We start from the raw sequence: 19,805 nt of genomic DNA, 5'->3' as shown, positions 1-19,805 counted from the left end.
GAGTAAGCAACACAGGGGGGATGCTATCCCCCCAGCTAGGATAATTTGCATAAACATCCTTCTCCGCCTTCTGCATTGTCTTCACGTTCATCCACATAAGGATCCTTCCTTCTATCCCCTAACTCGAACAGGCTAATTCGCAGCTAGGAATACTCACATCGAGCACTGTATTCTCTGCGTGGCGGAATAGGAATAGGGGCTTCTGGACATAAGGGTAAAGGGATTGCCCCTGGGATCGACCTCCTGAGTGTTTGTTCCCCTTTGAAGAAAAAATTAACAGCTATGGACAATGTGGGAAATTTATCTCAGATCTTATTTCAATTTCATATTGAGGCTTGGGGCCCCCCTTTGAAAATATTTGGTGAAAAGCTGCATTTTAAATATCACGTGTATAACTAATATTACTGGTAAAGAAAGTTCATGAATTATCATGACACTATCCGTTGAATTTCTGGGATTATATAAAATTTCGTGAGCACGGAGAGAACATAGCGGGGCCCCTACACCTCGGGGCCCCACCGCATTGGGGGGAGGGTTTCGGGGGCGGCCGCTACGCCACTGAATGTTCGGTATATTTACTTGAGAAAAAAGTATTGTTTTGAATGAATCCTGCGAATCTCATGTATGAATATGCGTACCAGAGTTCATTAAAAAGCTTGTTCGGTACGCATTGATTACCATATTTTCTTTCGAACCACACTTTTCTTTCTTAATTTTGAATACACTTTTCAAATCGCTCGTCCATCTTTTTAGATTGTGTGCTCTGCGCAATGTACGTATTATGGGAACAAAAGTATACCGACAAGTACGGTGACAAGTGTCGTGTGAGTAACCAGTCCAGCGCCAACTAAACTGAACGCAACTCCAACTGGCGGCTGGGAAACAGCGAATCAGCGATCAGTTGAATTTTCTTCGACTGAAATCGCGTATTTTCGAGTCACAAGGTACCGAACGTTGTTCGCGGGACGAAACAAATGAGCGTTGGGTCCACCACATGTTGCCAAACGTACTGTAAAGCGAGAAAGAGTCTTCTCGTACAACGTTATTGCCAGCACCAGAAATCAGCGGGGTCTTAATGGTACAACTGCACACGTGGTCCTACACGAGGGAGTTTCACATGCAGACGCACTACAAACACGCAAATAAAGACAGTTGGCCAAAACAGAAGTACGCTTGGCAACGTTGATTTGGAAGAGCGATGGGACCCCTTCAGCTTTTGCTTCGCAACTGAGTTCGTTGACACCCATCGAGCCCCACACCATCGAAGACAAGTGGTGGACAGAAAGAGCCAGAAATAGCCGTCAAGGTCAGCCGCCAGTTGGATTTGTGTTCAGTTTAGGACATTCCTACTGGAAACCCAGTTCCGTGTGATTCGGCCTTAACGCTGTCACTTTGTAGTCAATAGTCAAGGGGTTCCGGGCGGAGGGCCATTGCCCAGTGGTTCGAAACCCACGTTAAACAACGAGTCCAGTAACGACTTCCATATCTGACCATAAAATGGACTTTAAACACTGTTTTCTTTTCTTTGTTATTGGCGAATTGTCATGTTCCTAGTGATAAGCAGTTTAACGGGCCTTGTAATCCTTCCAGCAGCATTTCGCATAGCTAATTAATTGTGAATAAGAGCAGAAGGCTCGCTTTCACAGTACCCGCGATAGGTTGGAGCGCGAGTCTCCACCGGACATCGCGTGACCTGCGTGCGAGCCTAGGGTGTCACGTGCCACCTCGGCCGAGGGGAGGAAAATGGAGACGTGGCTTCAGTTTGTTTTTCCAGCTCGTTACAGAAAGATGGATGGGATCCGGGGGGAGATTAGGCCCAGGTGAAGGAAGTGTCGTTCTTAAGATGTTGCGCCGTCCCGTCAATTTCCGCATTAAAGGCTCTATCTCGACCCTCCTGCCTTTTACGAGCCACGGGGGCTGAATGTGGACTCACGTGGTACGGGGAAGGCGCATTTGCACCAGAATAGTCACGCTGCCCTGACTTTCTCGTGTAATTACGGCCCAGTGTGCGATCAGATTACATCTGCAGTCGTGGCACGGCCTATTTTCTCGCTTCTCGTGCTTTTCTCCGCTGCTAATGCGGCTTTAATTGAACGGTGGGTGCAGGGTGGCCATGAAAATAGAGAGAATTGCGCTGGTGCCACATATGGGAAAAGCAAAGCGAGAGCGGGACAAAAGTCGCTGGTTTCTCGCGCACTGTGTGGCAACGTCAACCGCGCGGCGTTGCCTAGTTCGAGCGTCAGACCGTGTCATCCGTGACCTTTCGAGCAAAATACTGTCAGTTTGTATCACATGGATTACAAAGAGCAACTCTACAACGAGATCTTTCATTCTCTTAAACCTAACACGCAGGGTTGTGCTCCGACGTGGCAAACGCGCAAACTTCTGCCACCCGCCTAATTAGTCAGGGCGTGTAAGGGGACCTAGTCGCTGGAAATATGTGAAGCAAGGCCGCGCATAACGGAAGAGAAGGGGAGAAAGCGAGTTGGTAGAGCAAAGTAGTGCGCGCTGCTGCAAACAGTTGGTATACTGGTCGCATTTCCAGTTGCCGGCTGACCTTCATGGCTATTTCTGTCCTCCAATCGTCTTCGGGGGCGTGTGACTCGATGGGTGTCAACAAACTCGGTTCCGAAGTTAAAGCTGTAGGGGTAATATTGCGTGCCGAAGCAACGGTGACAAACGTACTTCTGTTTTTGCCAGTTGCATACCGACCTGTGGGTGGTTGTTCCGGAAACTTCATTGTGCAGGACCACGTGTGCAATTGTACAGTCACGGATACTTCTGGATTGTAACAATCCCATTTACTTTAAATGGAATCGTTACATCCCAGAAGTGTCCATGACTACCATTAACCCCCGTTAATTACTGGTGCTGAGGATATCGTTATGGGAGAACTCTCTCGTTTTACAGTACGTTTGGCAAAATTTGGTGTGTGCGATGCTGATTTGTTTCGTTCCACTAAAAGCGTTCGGTGCCTTGTGACTCGAAATTTCCGGATGTCAGTTGAAGAAAATTCGACTTATTGCTGATTCCCAAATGCGACCCCTACACGTGCACTTACTTCCCCTCTTACGACACACCACTTGTGCAGAGACTTGTTTTAGTACGCTTTCTCCAGAGATTCCCGGGTAGAGTGTAGTATATATTTGCGCCAGGATATGCATTTACCACTCCGCTTTTTCCCTACTTCGGTATTTTTAGAACTTTAACGTCTCAAAAATGTCAATGGGGGTGATTTTAAGAGAAAGTATAAATTTACCACTCTGGTTTTCCCCTACTTCCGTATTATTAGAACTTTCCACTCTCAAGAATGGCAATTGGGGGCCATTTTAAGAAAAGTATTCATTTACCACTTTGGTTTTCCCCTACTTCAGTATTTTTAGAACTTTCCACTCTCAAAAATGTCAGTTGGGGTGATTTTAAGAGAAGTATACATTTACAACTCTGGTTTTCACTACTTCAGTATTATTAGGACTTTATAGTCTCAAAAATGGCCGTTGGGGACATTTGAAGACAAGTATGCATTTACCACTCTGGCATTTCCCTACTTCAGTATTTTTAAAACTTTCCACTCTCAAAAATGGCAGTTGGGGGTCATTTTAAGAGAAGTATGGATTTACCACTCTGGTTTTCCCCTACTTGAGTATTATTAGAATTTTCCACTCTCAAAAATTGGAAGGGGGTCATTTTAAGAGAAGTATGCAGTTACAACTCTGGTTTTTCCATACTTGGGTACTTTTAGAATTTTCCACTGTCAAAAATGTTAACTGGGTGTCATTTTAAGAGAAGTATGCATTTACCACTCTGCTTTTACCCTACTTCAGTATTATTAGAACTTTCCACTCAAAAATGTCAGTTGGGGGTTATTTTAAGAGAAGTATGCATGTACCACTCCGGTTTACCTCTACTTCAGTATTATTAGAATTTTCCACTCTGAAAAATTTCAGTGGGGGGTCATTTGAAGAGAAGTATGCATTTACCACTCTGGGTTTCCCCTTCTTCATTATTATTAGAACTTTCCACTCTCAGAAGTGGCAGTTGGGGGGGTCATTTTAAGAGAAGTATGGATTTACAACTCTCGTTTTTCCCTACTTCAGTATTTTTACAACTTTCCACTCTCAAAAATTGGAAGGGGGGGGGGTCATTTTAAGAGAAGTATGCAGTTACAACTCTGGTTTTTCCATACTTCGGTACTTTTAGAATTTTCCACTGTCAAAAATGTTAACTGGGTGTCATTTTAAGAGAATTATTCATTTTCCAGTCTGGTTTTTTCAACTTCGGTAATTTTAGAACTTTCCTCTCTGAAAAATGTCAATTGAAGGTCATTTTAAGAGAAGTTTGCATTTACCACTCTGGTTTTTCCCTACTTCAGTATTTTTAGGACTTTCCACTCTCAAAAATGTCAATTGGGGGTCATTTAAATAGAAGTATGCATTTACCACTCCGGTTTTCCCCTACTTCATTATTATTAGAACTTTCCACTCTCAAAAATGTCAATTGGGGGTCATTTAAATAGAAGTATTCATTTACCACTCTGGTTTTTCCCTACTTCAGTATTATTAGAACTTTCCACTCTCAAAAATATCAATTTGGGGTCATTTAAATAGAAGTATGAATTTACCACTGAGGTTTTTCCCTACTTCAGTATTTTTAAAACTTTCCACTCTCAAAAATGGCAGTTGGGGGTCATTTTAAGAGAAGTATGCATTTACAACTCTCGTTTTCCCCTACTTCAGTATTATTAGGACTTTCTACACTCAAAAATGGCAGTTGGGGACATTTGAAGGGAAGTATGCATTTACCACTCTGGTTTAACCCTACTTCAGTATTATTAGAACTTTCTACTCTCAGAAATGTGAACTGGGGGTCATTTTAATAGAAGTATGCATTTACCCAAGACTAGTAGAGGAGAAGGCTGGGGCCATACCTGATCACGTGGTCCTTGACGTCAGGCGTGACGTCACGAACGGACAGATCGCTCTACGCTCCTGTTTCGCAGCCGAATCAAAGCAGTTATTATGATCAAAAAAGAGCCGCAATTTTGCCCAGAAGCTAATTGGGAGTGAATACACAGACTTACTTAGGATCCGACATAACGTATGTCCTTACAGTTGGATTACACAGCCATTTACACACACATTTTATCGGTAGTTTATATGTCGTCACATTTCTCTGTGAAACATTAGTTTCATGTAAAATTGGGTTAATACACCTAGTAATGCGTTTTGTTAGGGCAGAAAGAAAAATATATGTTGAATGCGTAAAATAATTTTGTTAAATAAAGAATGGCAGAAAGCCAAAATTATGGATAAGTTGAATATGTAAAAGAAAACAATCTCATCTATTGCTCTCTTTTAGCAGTGAGAGAGGAGCTATTTTCACTTAACTTCTTCAAATTTGGTAACTTTGCTTCGACTATTGATATTTATTTCATCATTAATTTTCCTTATTCAGATTACAATTCTGAGTCTTATGAATCTTTGAACTACACAGGAAGAATGTGAGGAGGTTCCGTGTGTATTATGTCACAAACACTTTAAACAACTTTCGACTGAACGAAAACTTGAGACATAGAACTGAAGAAAGTCGAGGCTCACTTTATATACGTATATATATAATCAGTGGGATGTCGAACAGGGGTGCCCACAGGCGGGTATGTAAAAGCTGGTTGCGTCCACTTAACTTTGGGGTGGGGGGCGATTGTGATGAAAATTTGACTGAATAAATAATAGAACAATGGAGGACGGAAGTTGAACAACGTTGTCATTTAAGCATCACTCGTATATAAGTAGCAAGTTGTGTATTTCCAAGGGAATTATAACAGTTACTATGTATTATTAGTGTTGTTAACGAGACTAGACACGAGAAGAGATGGAATTTTCACGCGACGAGACATACCAGTGTCGTCTCTCGGCAACACGGTATCTACTATTTGAGGTGCACAATATGCAGCCAGCTATTACATATTAAACCTAAAATTTTTATCATGAATTCTGATGTGGAATTACCCTTGGTTGGGGAAAGGAGCGAAAAGAACAAAACAGATCAGCCTTTCCAAGTTTCTTTCCGTATGGGGTAAAGACTCAGCTGGGGGTTTGTCCGCCCATGACGTCACACCCGCGGCAGTAGCGAAAAGAGGCGTGTCTGACCCCAGCCTTTCCTTCTAGTAGTCTTGGCATTTACCACTCTGGTTTTTCCCTACTTCAGTATTAGAACTTTCCACTCTCAAAAATGTCAAGGGTGGGTCAATTTAAGAGAAGTATGCATTTACCACTCTGGTTTTCCCTAACTTAAGTATTAGAATTTTCGACTCTCAAAAATGTTAACTGGGTGTCATTTTAAGAGAATTATTCATTTTCCAGTCTGGTTTTTTCAACTTCGGTAATTTTAGAACTTTCCTCTCTGAAAAATGTCAATTGAAGGTCATTTTAAGAGAAGTTTGCATTTACCACTCTGGTTTTTCCCTACTTCAGTATTTTTAGGACTTTCCACTCTCAAAAATGTCAATTGGGGGTCATTTAAATAGAAGTATGCATTTACCACTCAGGTTTTCCCCTACTTCATTATTATTAGAACTTTCCACTCTCAAAAATGTCAATTGGGGGTCATTTAAATAGAAGTATTCATTTACCACTCTGGTTTTTCCCTACTTCAGTATTATTAGAACTTTCCACTCTCAAAAATATCAATTTGGGGTCATTTAAATAGAAGTATGAATTTACCACTGAGGTTTTTCCCTACTTCAGTATTTTTAAAACTTTCCACTCTCAAAAATGGCAGTTGGGGGTCATTTTAAGAGAAGTATGCATTTACAACTCTCGTTTTCCCCTACTTCAGTATTATTAGGACTTTCTACACTCAAAAATGGCAGTTGGGGACATTTGAAGGGAAGTATGCATTTACCACTCTGGTTTAACCCTACTTCAGTATTATTAGAACTTTCTACTCTCAGAAATGTGAACTGGGGGTCATTTTAATAGAAGTATGCATTTACCCAAGACTAGTAGAGGAGAAGGCTGGGGCCATACCTGATCACGTGGTCCTTGACGTCAGGCGTGACGTCACGAACGGACAGATCGCTCTACGCTCCTGTTTCGCAGCCGAATCAAAGCAGTTATTATGATCAAAAAAGAGCCGCAATTTTGCCCAGAAGCTAATTGGGAGTGAATACACAGACTTACTTAGGATCCGACATAACGTATGTCCTTACAGTTGGATTACACAGCCATTTACACACACATTTTATCGGTAGTTTATATGTCGTCACATTTCTCTGTGAAACATTAGTTTCATGTAAAATTGGGTTAATACACCTAGTAATGCGTTTTGTTAGGGCAGAAAGAAAAATATATGTTGAATGCGTAAAATAATTTTGTTAAATAAAGAATGGCAGAAAGCCAAAATTATGGATAAGTTGAATATGTAAAAGAAAACAATCTCATCTATTGCTCTCTTTTAGCAGTGAGAGAGGAGCTATTTTCACTTAACTTCTTCAAATTTGGTAACTTTGCTTCGACTATTGATATTTATTTCATCATTAATTTTCCTTATTCAGATTACAATTCTGAGTCTTATGAATCTTTGAACTACACAGGAGGAATGTGAGGAGGTTCCGTGTGTATTATGTCACAAACACTTTAAACAACTTTCGACTGAACGAAAACTTGAGACATAGAACTGAAGAAAGTCGAGGCTCACTTTATATACGTATATATATAATCAGTGGGATGTCGAACAGGGGTGCCCACAGGCGGGTATGTGAAAGCTGGTTGCGTCCACTTAACTTTGGGGTGGGGGGGCGATTGTGATGAAAATTTGACTGAATAAATAATAGAACAATGGAGGACGGAAGTTGAACAACGTTGTCATTTAAGCATCACTCGTATATAAGTAGCAAGTTGTGTATTTCCAAGGGAATTATAACAGTTACTATGTATTATTAGTGTTGTTAACGAGACGAGACACGAGAAGAGATGGAATTTTCACACGACGAGACATACCAGTGTCGTCTCTCGGCAACACGGTATCTACTATTTGAGGTGCACAATATGCAGCCAGCTATTACATATTAAACCTAAAATTTTTATCATGAATTCTGATGTGGAATTACCCTTGGTTGGGGAAAGGAGCGAAAAGAACAAAACAGATCAGCCTTTCCAAGTTTCTTTCCGTATGGGGTAAAGACTCAGCTGGGGGTTTGTCCGCCCATGACGTCACACCCGCGGCAGTAGCGAAAAGAGGCGTGTCTGACCCCAGCCTTTCCTTCTAGTAGTCTTGGCATTTACCACTCTGGTTTTTCCCTACTTCAGTATTAGAACTTTCCACTCTCAAAAATGTCAAGGGTGGGTCAATTTAAGAGAAGTATGCAGTTACCACTCTGGTTTTCCCTTACTTAAGTATTAGAATTTTCGACTCTCAAAAATGTCAAATGGGTGTCATTTTAAGAGAAGTATGGATTTACCACTCTGGTTTTCCCCTACTTCAGCATTATTAGAATTTTCCACTCTCAGAAATGGCATTTGAAGATCATTTTAAGAGAAGTATACATTTACCACTCTGGTTTACCTTTACTTCAGTATTATTTGAACTTTCCACTCTCAAGACTGGCAGTAGGGGGTCATTTTAAAGAGAAGTATGCTTATAGTACTCTGGTTTTTCCCTACTTCAGTATTTTTAGAACTTTCCACTGTCAAAAATGGAAGTTGGGGTTATTTTAAGAGGTATGCATTTTCCACTCTGGTTTTCCCGTTCTTCAGTATTATTAGAACTTTCCACTCTTAAAAATGCCAGTTGGAGATAATTTTAAGAGAAGTATGCATTTACCAATCTGTTTTACCCCTGCTTCAGTATTCTTAGAACTTTCCACTCTCAAAAATGTCAATTAGGGGTCATTTTAAGAGAAGTATGCATTTTCCACTCTGGTTTACCCGTTCTTCAGTATTATTAGAACTCTCCACTCTTAAAAATGTCAATTAGGGGTCATTTTAAGAGAAGTATGCATTTTCCACTCTGGGTTTCCCCTACTTCAGTATTATTAGAACTTTCCACTCTTAAAAATGCCAGTTGAAGATCATTTTAAGAGAAGTATGCATTTACCAATCTGTTTTACCTCTGCTTCAGTATTCTTAGAACTTTCCACTCTCAAAAATGTCAATTGGGGGTCATTTAAATAGAAGTATGCATTTACCACTCCGGTTTTCCCCTACTTCATTATTTTAGAACTCTCGTTTTTCCCCACTTCAGTATTTTTAGAACTTTCCACTGTCAGAAATGGCAGTTGATGGCCATTTTAAGAGAAGTATGCAGTTACCACTCTGGTTTTTCCATACTTCGGTACTTTTAGAACTTTCCACTGTCAAAAATGTTAACTGGGTGCCATTTTAAGAGAATTATGCATTTTCCAGTCTGGTTTTTCCCTACTTCGGTAATTTTAGAACTTTCCTCTCTGAAAAATGTCAATTGAAGGTCATTTTAAGAGAAGTATGCATTTTCCACTCTGGTTTTTCCCTATTTCAGTATTATTAGGACTTTCCACTCCGAAAAATGGCAGTTGGGGGTCATTTTAAGAGAGGTATGCAGTTACAACTCTGGTTTTTCCCTACTTCTGCGCTGCTTTTATTTGAAAATGTTGATTTTTTTCAAAATTTCTGAGGAGGATTAGCCCTCTGCGTACGTCAGTATCTACATTAAATTAAGGTGAATGAAGGAAAGCCAAAGTGAAAGTGTTTGTCAAATTTCTTAGCTATTTTCCGAATGATCTGCCAGGTTACTGGAATATCCGTGGAGGGGGGGCTTTTTAATTTTCGTTGTGATCCCCCCCCCGGTTGCCCCTGTATTCATCACTGGTTGGAGATTGTGTGGCAAGCAACGCTGGAGAAAAGTTTTAATTCGCACACTGGCACCGCGGGAAACATCTTACTGTGTACATTGGTTGCCCTGTGACGTCATCGAGAAGTGAGGTCGTCTACAAGGGTAGTTACGATCTCCCCTGCTGACACTCTTGATTTTTGCTCGAAAACTGCTAATTGCGCATAATTGGAAGGCTTTTACCGCGACCGGAGTGCTTGGCTTTCGATCAAGACGTCGCGAACTTGTCTACTTGGCCTGGAAAGAGACGTTGATGGAGGCAGCATCTGCAAGGGAGATGAGGTGGACCCATTAATTACGCGCCACTTGGCGGGGCCCTGTGTACTCTTTGGTCATCAGGATTCCTCAAGACGCTGTTTGCTCGGCGGGAAATGGGCTGGGGTCGCTTTTAATTATTCTTTGATAATGCGTTCGGTGTTTGTGATTCGTCCTTGTTTGAGGTGTGAGGTAACTGGAACGGATCGCGTTACTCTCCTCCTGAAGTACGGTTAATTGAAGTTAAAGGAGTGGTTGGAAGGTTTAATGGCCTCTGCTTCTCTCCCCACGTTCCATGGAAAAGGTAGGGAGGACGATCTGACTTTCTTCACGAGAAGAATTCAAATGACTCCTCGCTTTTAATCAGCGCTCAAAGTCTCTGTGCAGTTAGAGAGGGATGGCTCAATCTTACCCGGATAACTTTCAAGAGCCTCGGTGGGCTAGTCGGAAAGGCGCCTGACTTCGACGCGGGTTCGATTCCCGGGTGGGTGATCTATAAGGTCGGAATTTTCCCGGCCTTGTCCTCATACACAGCGGCTCTGGGGCTTATCCAGCCTCAAATCAACGAGTACCTGGGGGTAAAGGCGCGCCGGGGCGTAATACTGATCACATCATCTCCAAAATGGCCGAGATCAAGTATGGGTGGATCCCTACCCCCACACCCCCTAAATGTGCCTTCATGGCACGGTGCTATATGCACGGGGAGCTTTTACTTTTATTGGAAAATTTTCTGTCCGGATTATCCGATAGCAGGATATTTGGATTATCCGAAATGTCTGGATATCCGATGTGTGCATTCGGACACTTTTATAGTTTATCTGTTTCACGGGCTATCCACATATTATTCGTCATGTTTGTATTTCACTGTACGCATTTTTTTTACGAATCCTTAATCAAATCTGTACTATCCGGATATCCGAGACAGGCCGGCCCCCATGGCGTAGTGGTTAGCACATCGCGCTACGACGCCAGGAACCCGGGTTCTAATCCCGGCCTAGGCATGGATGTTTGTGAGTGTGCATTCATCAATTTCACCATATCATCACTCATCCCCATATTTGCAAATTAGTCAAAAGTGGCACAAAAAGCGAAGTAAAATAAAGCAAATCAATCAATCAATCAAAGCATCCGAGGCGGATATCGGATAATTTGAAATCCGTTTCGAATGCAACTGATAATCAGGATATGAGAATATGCGATATGCGGATATTTTAAATCCGGCTAGAAAGTTATCCGATATCCATATAAAATTTTATCTGGATTTGGCTATACCTTACCTGTATATGCACCATTTTTGTGTTGGACCTGTCGAAACCAGATGGATGTTTTATAAGTCGAGACTAGATTGAGAACGAGACATATTTGAAACTAGAGAATTGACCGAGAGAGATATTTGCAAAGTAAACCGAACTATACACGTGGAAGCAGCGTGCAAAATCATTTTAGACTGCTGGGGGGAGAAATATATTAATCTACAAAACCCCTCCCCTTTCCCCATATACGATATACATATTTATGTTATTAAAAGTATAAATAAATTACTAAATTAAAAATATTATTATTATTAATTACACAAAAATGTCACTTTTATATATACCTATCAGATGATATAAAGTAACAAACTACTTCCTTTACTAACTGGTTAAAGATGTTAATAGATTATGAAATAGTTGAATGTTTTTATTATGTGCAAGTTTTTATTAAGTGTTTGCTTTATGTTAATATAAATCCATTAGATAGTAATGTTTTGCATTGTTGTTTTACTTTTATTGTGCGTATTGATGTAGATTTGTTAATGATCTCTTGAGAGAGAGAGAAAAAGCATTGAACCCTCACAACTACACTAATTTGTGTATGTTTTCGGTATTATTCTTAGTACAGTATAATTGAAATTAAAAGTAATTGCTTATCTTTTGCCTGTTGTAACAAAATTCTCCCCCTCGGAAATTTTTGGTGGAGAGATTTTTGAGGCCTAGATTGTTGGTGGGGAAATCCCCCCCCCTCAGGATTTCGCACCCTGCGTGAAGTCGAGATGAGACCGAGACATTGTCGGGACTTGTCTCGTGTCGTTCCTAGTTATTTACTGTATCCTTTGTGGAAAATGGATTACCATGATTTTCATCATGAACGAATGCTCTCCATGTTCGAAACTGCACATCACCGCAAGCACTAATTAAGCAGCTGTGGATTTGTACCCATTCTGTATAATGTGTTCCTTTTCTGTTGTTTTTAGGTCGGAAGCGTCGCTATGAAGCCCTGCACATACACCATCGGAGGCGTCCGCGTCGAGTTCCCCGTCAGAGCCTACCCGTGCCAGATCGCTTTGATGGACAAGGTGAGCCATCTGTTGACAACTTCACGAACTACGCTCTCTTTTGTCGCTTTGCTCTTTGAAACGACGGGGCCAGAAATATGGGTTGCTTTTGCACGAGAATCTCGTACATGCTTTTGTTTCCATATCAAACATTTATTCTCATTAGTTTTCAAGCGTTCGCACATGCATACACATGGTTTGCCTTCTGCAGACTGGTAGTGTATTTTTCCAATTCTATTTTTTCTACATTGTAAATATTGTGATCCATGTGCAGTGTCCAGAGGATAGTTTTCAATAAAAAAAAATGTCTGGTAGATTTATCCCGCTAAACATATATCAGGTAGGGAGGTATCAGAATCACTAAATTAGAAGAAATGAGAAACTGATTATCGGATTAAAAATTATGGATGCTCGAGTCTGGATTCAAATAAAAAATTAAGCAGTATACATACTTAAAATCGAGTTACATCAAAATTTAGCTTATTCAGTTCTGCATTAAGCTACGGCAACCAATTTTCTTCGAATATGCCTTCCAATTTTTTATCGTGAGAACAAAAGAGTGACTTGTATTTCATGTTTTTCAAACGTCCGCTGTCTTTGATATTCTATCAATAACGCTAATTTTGAGATTTTTTAAATCAGCCAAAAATAAGTTCTTATGATATTTGTGAAATAACTTTTTCTTAGTATTGGATTGTCCTACAAATGTGATCTTGTTCTTGTTTTGAAGAAGCTCTTTGCAGCTGTTTTTAAAATCCACTAACATTGCGAAACAGATTTTATACAGTTTTTTATTGAACGGAGTAAACATGTTTGCTGAACGTGGCAACACCGCGCGTGCTGTCACTACAGTGAACATTGGAAACCGAGGGCTGTAAGCACGTGCGGCGTTGCAACGTTCAACACACATGTTTGTACAGTGCGTTCGTTTTGGCTCTGAGCCGAGATAGCACGTCAACAACTCTTATAACACAGGCTAGTACTCGTTATGCAATATAAATATAATTGTCTGCATGCTAAAGATATGTTCGTAAATAAGCGAGACGTTACGGGACGAAAATGCCGGCATCTGCGCCATGTCACGCACTATCTCGGCCTAGTAAAAACAGAGCAAAAACTAACGCACTTTAGAATTGTCTTATTCTCCACTGAGCATAAGCCTGGGGCTGTTCTACCACCTAACTCAGGACAAAGTAGGATTACAGTTACATGTACGAGGGCTGCTCAATAAAGAATGATCATAATTTTGTGATAACAACATACCCTCACTCATCGTCCAAATTTTGATGGTCCTTTTCAAAGTAGTCCCCATGCGATGCAATGCACTTGTCCCACCTTTTTTCCATTCTTCAAAGACATGTTGGAAGCCTTGTTTTGATAGATCCTTCAAAATCGCCTCCGCTGCCTTCACCACTGCTTCTGATGATGGAAAACGCTTTCCACGAAGATGTTTCTTCACATTAGGGAATAAAAAAAAGTTCAAAGGGGCTGGATCTAGACTGTAAGGGGGATGAGGAACACATGTCATATTATGTGTGGCGAGATATGCAGTAACAACATCTGTGATGTGCGGACAAGCATTATCGTGGTGCAGCATCCAACCTGATACATTCAAATGTGGCCTTTTGCGATTGATATGGACTTGGAGAATTTTCAGTACATCCCTATAATATGCTCCAGTTACAGTTGTATGTGCTGGTAGTACGACATGCTGATACACCATTCCCTGAATATCGAAAAATGATATGACCATAACCTTCCCAGCAGAAGGCACCACTTTTTTTTCTTACTTTTTCTTTGGTGTTGGTGATGACGGAGATTTCGAAACAGAGATTTGCTGTTTGCTCTCTGGATCGTAATAGTGTAGCCAAGTTTCATCTGCAGTTATAACCTTCGAGAAACACCTCATCTTCCTGTAACTTCGCTTTCAACTGCGAACAAACCTGCACGCGAACGTCCTGTTGTTCGGGTATGAGGCGTAGGCGATACTGAACGTGCCTGAACCTGCACGCCTGCCACTGACGTACTACTGGCAAGAAATAATTGAAACTCTTACCACATATTCATTACACATTAAGTTAACAATGCAACATAAAATTAAATTTTTATACAATACATCATGAGAATAATAAATGTATGATCATTCTTTATTGACCAGCCCTCGTATATATTCACAATATAAGCACACAGACACATACAATCAATCAAAATCGTATCTGAAGGGAAATAAAGAAATAGTGCACAATATGCATTATTCATGGCGTATGGATTTTTAAAGAGAGTACTAATAGTTTGTAAGTTGGTTTAGACCTTAAGCGTTGTTTTTTCAGTGAAGATATATTTTCTTTGAAGTGGCAGAAAAGCGAAGTAAATATAAAGTAAAGTATGGATTGGATGTTAGTGTTCCACGATTTCATAGAGCCGTGATGACATTTGTTTGAATTCCATGCTTCATGTGACCATTGCAGATTATCCGAGGGATCCACCGTGCCCAGAACTGCCTCCTGGAGAGCCCCACTGGGTCTGGGAAGAGTCTGGCCCTCCTGTGCTCCTCCTTGGCATGGCAGCGTGCAGAGAAACGTAAGTGCACACTCTCTTCTTTACAGGTGTAAAGGGAAAGAATTTTCTCTAGAAAGGACGAAGAAGGGAAAATTATTTCCAAGAAAAAAGGAAACATAAAGGAGTATAGTTTATTTTTGCACTCCACTGAAAGTAGCCTACTATTTTAAATGAAATCGCAATATTTACCATTCATATATAAAAAGGGGTACATTAAATATCGTATTAAGGTATCCTATTATATACATGAATGGTATATATTGTGCTTTCATTTAAAATATTTTAAGTAGAGTGAAACATAAACTTATAGTACTTTTCCATTTCCTTTTTTTGAAGGTAAAGTACAGCGAATAATCTTACAATCCGTTTCGATGAAACCTTTCTTGCAACAGCTTACCGCATTCCATAGCTTGGTGCCACTTGTACCTGGCTTCGCCATTTCACTGACACTCAATACTGTCATGTCATCACAGTTAAGTTAAAACTATTGTAAAAAAACTTAATTATAAATGTCCAAATCTAGCAGATAAGTACACTTTCAACCCAACAGGCGTGCCGCTTACAATGCGTTTGCTGCTTCTTAAGCCCAAATCTCATTGTTGCAAAAATCGTTGCAACGTACTCCCAACACTCATGGAGGGAAGGGAAGGTAGAAGGCGCTTGTTCTTCATTTCCTCTAAACTGCACCAAATAGAAATTGTTGAATGTTTCGTTCAGGGAAGAAACAGTCGTACAAAATATTTGATACCTTGTCAATAAAGGGACCAGTGATGTGCGTCTACAACGATAGTCTACATTCTACACGTAGACTATGTTATACACGTAGATTACGTAATCTATGTAAACAACATGGCGAAAGGTGATAACTTAGCAAAGGGCGCCGTGGAATTAAAAGAAAATTATAATGCGTATCAGTTGCTGATGTGTGAGGAGAACTTTTCATGCTTTTCCTTCCAAATTCGAACAATTTCTCACCTAGGAAGAAACCTAATATAGGAAATATTCTAGTGTTTTATGGGAAAAAAAGACCACTATTGTCTCACGACTGCCATCTGTTGTTGTTTTTTGCATACTATTTATCTTCTTCCATAGTTGATAATAGAAGAGAAGAGAAATTTTGTTGTAAATAGAATTCTTTTCATTTCGTTAGGAACCAATATAGTTGCAAATGTCACTTTCCCTTCATGAAACCCTTCAAAATTAATTTTAATGCACTTTAGATTGTCTACGTAGTCTATGTAAACTACAATCCAATGTAATCTACGCGTAGATTACGTGTAGACAACGCATGTAGACGTAAACTTATAGTCTACGGTACATCACTGAAAGGGACCAAGGAAGATGTTTTTTTTAAAACGGGGGGAAGGGATGTAGGCTGAAAAACAAGTCAATAAAGGGACCAGAAAGGAAAATGTTTTTAAGAAGGGGGAAAAAGGGAAATCAAAGCCATGTAATCTTGTTGGTGGAAGATAATTATCAACATTGTTGTTATTTATTCCATGATCCGTATTGAAAAATAAAAAAGGACTCCCCTTTAAAATCCGGTCTCCAGTGATTATCATCCGGAGAAAAGGTTCGTGTATCGAATTGAAATCCTTTAAACATAAGTTTGTTTACGGTTCAGATCCCATTCACGCTTGCTGATTTTCTCTCCTGGACCGGAATTGAATTTATTTAAAATTCCTGGACCTTTAACAACCCCACTTTAAACTGTACGTCCAGTCTCGATTAGCCTATTTGTGCATAAAGTTGGCTTAAAATCTCGGATCCAATTAGAAGCAAAGGTAGTTTCGAGTTTTTTTCACGCCATTTTTGACTAATTGGTTCTTTAGCATTTCCTTTGAGGTGAAAATGCTAAAACAGTTGGGCAATCGCTGTTCCAACAGAACAAACGTGGATTTGCATTGCGAGAGGAGCATCCCTCGTGTGGTCATTTCAATTGAACGGTGTTCAAACAGTGTGCAAAAAGCTTAAACGCGCCCAGTTCGAACTGTTTTTGTAATTGATTGTCCTTAAGTCAACAACTTTCGCTGCGTTCCCTCCCCCCTTCTCCCCGTACTTTCAATTATTGTAACGTACTACAAGTGGCGAGTAAAATCAGTGTTGCAGGATTTTTTCTCGTGGATGTTCCGAGCCCAGTGGGGGTAGGAAGTGTCACCCCAGTGTTTTCATTTCTTTTTCTCTGTGGTGTCACTACGGATGCAGGCAAAACAGGGTTGGCAAAAATTGTGTTTTAAATTCTAAAGATTGCGTTAAGGCGCCACCAAGTGTGCATTTATTTCAATATCGGCGGAATGGGCACTGCCACTAAGAAACTAATATACAAGAAAGTGTGAATTTCTGTCCATGGCTGCAAGTGGAAACTGTTTTTTAAGTTGATTATTACGCTAGATACAAAAAAAAAGGTAAAGTGTTCCCCTGTGCATAGCACCACGCCATGAAGGCGTATAGGGGGTGTAGGGGTAACGAGCAGGTGTTTTCTCTATTTCAATAGAGAAAACACCTGCTCGTATCATTGAATATTTGGAAAATTCGCCTTGAAAACTGGGAATTATACTTGAATTTTATCCTGCTCCTAGAGTGGCCAGCCTGGTTTAGAACCTCACGTCTGACTGGACACTGAAATGCAGAGACCTGCAAAAAACGTTAACATTTAAAAATAATATGCGGAGAAATTCGAACATGACGAATAAGATAATATGCGAAAGTCCATAAAGCTGATAAACAATGAAATTGTCCGGATAATGCTCGTCGAGCTATCGGGATAGAAAATTGTCCGATACTCGTGTACAATTTTATCCGGATTCGGTCATCTCTAATGTGTGTTGACTTTTTTTATTTTGGGGGGGTGCATGCAGCCCCCCCTCCAAAAGTTTCCACTTCGTTTCGCCCCTTTCACAAATTGTCAGAGCTCAAATCCCATCGCCGCTGTTTTGTGGCTTTCGAGACCGGCTTCGTTTCAAGTACCTCACGATACCGAGGAAATTTACTCGGCAGGAAACGTGGTCGAAAATCCCTGCTCTTGGGTACATATTGTTACGGTTGGCAACGCTGCATCGCGGTGTGACGGAGGTAATGGCCCGGCAGCATATCCTCATGTGCCGATATTACATAGATATACAACACATGTTAATCGACACTGTGATTACATTTCACAGCGACCGGTGTTTACTCATATGAATTAATTATTGTTGTGTTTACCGACATGCATCGATCTCTTCATTCCAATCGGGAGTCGGGTTAATCGTTGTGGTGTTATGGGAACGGGCGACAGATGATGGCTAATGAAAAGCCAATCGCACGTATGAACCTTTTTTTCGCTTTACACAGTAGGTGTCGTTAATTTGTCTGCGTGATTTCAAAGATGACTTTAAGCTGGAAAGATCAGCGGAGACGCGGAACACGTCTCGCTTTAGACGAAAGCATTTTTCTTAACATTTACGCCATGACCAAAAAGCTACCGTGTAAAGTGAGAAATCTTATGGCATTTGTCAAGGATAGGCTAGGTCTGTATCACTTTTCGTAGCGTAACCGATCAGAAGCGACCTCTAGGTCACGTGTGCAGCTGTAATGGCGGCCGCGTGAGATGTAAACAATGTACCACTTCACATTTTTAAAAGCCGACAACTATTCTACCGAGAGGAATAACGTTTCGTATGAAACGGAATTAGGCACAAAACAATGGCGCTGTTTAAGTACATACTTTTTAACGTACACATTACACGTATGGAAGAATATTGTAGTTGTTTCAATTCAAGACACCGTGCCTGACATTGTAATCGCAAGAGCTAACCGAAATGTTACATGAAATGTTTGTGTTGCTGCAGCCATAAACCTTCTGGTTTAAGAAGACTAGAGAGTTAACAGTGTGGCTACTCACCGGGAATCCTATGTTAATTTTTCTCCGTAGACGTGAAAAATTGCAACTTTTATTAATCCAAATCCCATTTAGTTTACTGTATCCATAATTTAGTTATGAATATCCCGAAGCAAGTTTTTCGCAGTTTAGCATTTATTTTTATGGAGGAAGGAAAAGAAAGGAAAGCTGCGTGGAAAATAAAGCAGAATCCTCTCAATCCCTTTACATTGTTAGTGTCCTTTGCAGAACAATCTATGTGACAGGCAGAAAGATTATTGCAAGGAATCGTAAATTTGTGTTTGAAATTCTTATGCAATTAACAATGTTTCGTACATTAGTACATTTCTTAACATTTGTGGCTTGTGTTTGTATTTCGAGTGTGAGTATGTGAAATGGCAAATGTACACCCTACACCTCAAATTGAATATCGTAAATAGTATATACTGTTCAATTGAATTGCATTAGAGGGGGGCTGATGGGGCTACAGCCTCCTCTGAAATTTTGAGAAAATTAAAATAACCCCCATTGCAATTTTTGAGAGTAAACGTTATTACGTATACGAAATACGTTAATGTACATATCGACCCCCTGGCAAACAGCTATCCATCTTTACAATTCCAGCCCCTCCCGAAAAGAACGCCCCTTGAATTTTTGGAAAGTTCGGCTTGAAAACCGGGAATTATACAGTGCGTTCGTTTTGGTGCTGGGCCGAGACAGCGCGTGACATGTTGCAGATGCCGGCATCTTCATCATGTAGACAATTATATTTATATTGCATAACTAGTACTAACCAGTGTTATAAGAGTTGTCCAAAGTTGTTCACGCGCTATCTCTGCCCACAGCCAAAACGAACGCACTGTACTTGAACTTTATCATGGTCCTAGAGTGGCCACCCTGGTTAGTTAATGGGGCGTTAATGTTTTAAATTTTGGCCACCGAAGTGCAGTGTGG

General features: G+C 40.5%; 1 protein-coding gene across 1 annotated transcript in view; it reads left to right on the top strand.

The window, feature by feature from the left end:
• Positions 1 to 19,805, top strand: part of LOC146002328 (Fanconi anemia group J protein homolog) — a 346,842-nt gene that overhangs the window by 47,267 nt on the left and 279,770 nt on the right. The window contains exons 3-4 of the mRNA XM_083140050.1: positions 12,356 to 12,457; positions 14,905 to 15,016. Of these exons, the coding sequence (XP_082996176.1) occupies positions 12,371 to 12,457; positions 14,905 to 15,016 (199 nt within the window). The 5' untranslated portion in view covers positions 12,356 to 12,370. The remainder of the gene's footprint in view (positions 1 to 12,355; positions 12,458 to 14,904; positions 15,017 to 19,805) is intronic.

This window comes from Lepisma saccharinum, chromosome 18 (assembly GCF_977018435.1).
Source record: "Lepisma saccharinum chromosome 18, izLepSacc3.1, whole genome shotgun sequence".
Classification (NCBI taxonomy): domain Eukaryota; kingdom Metazoa; phylum Arthropoda; class Insecta; order Zygentoma; family Lepismatidae; genus Lepisma; species Lepisma saccharinum.
This window is presented reverse-complemented; position numbering and strand designations above follow the sequence as displayed.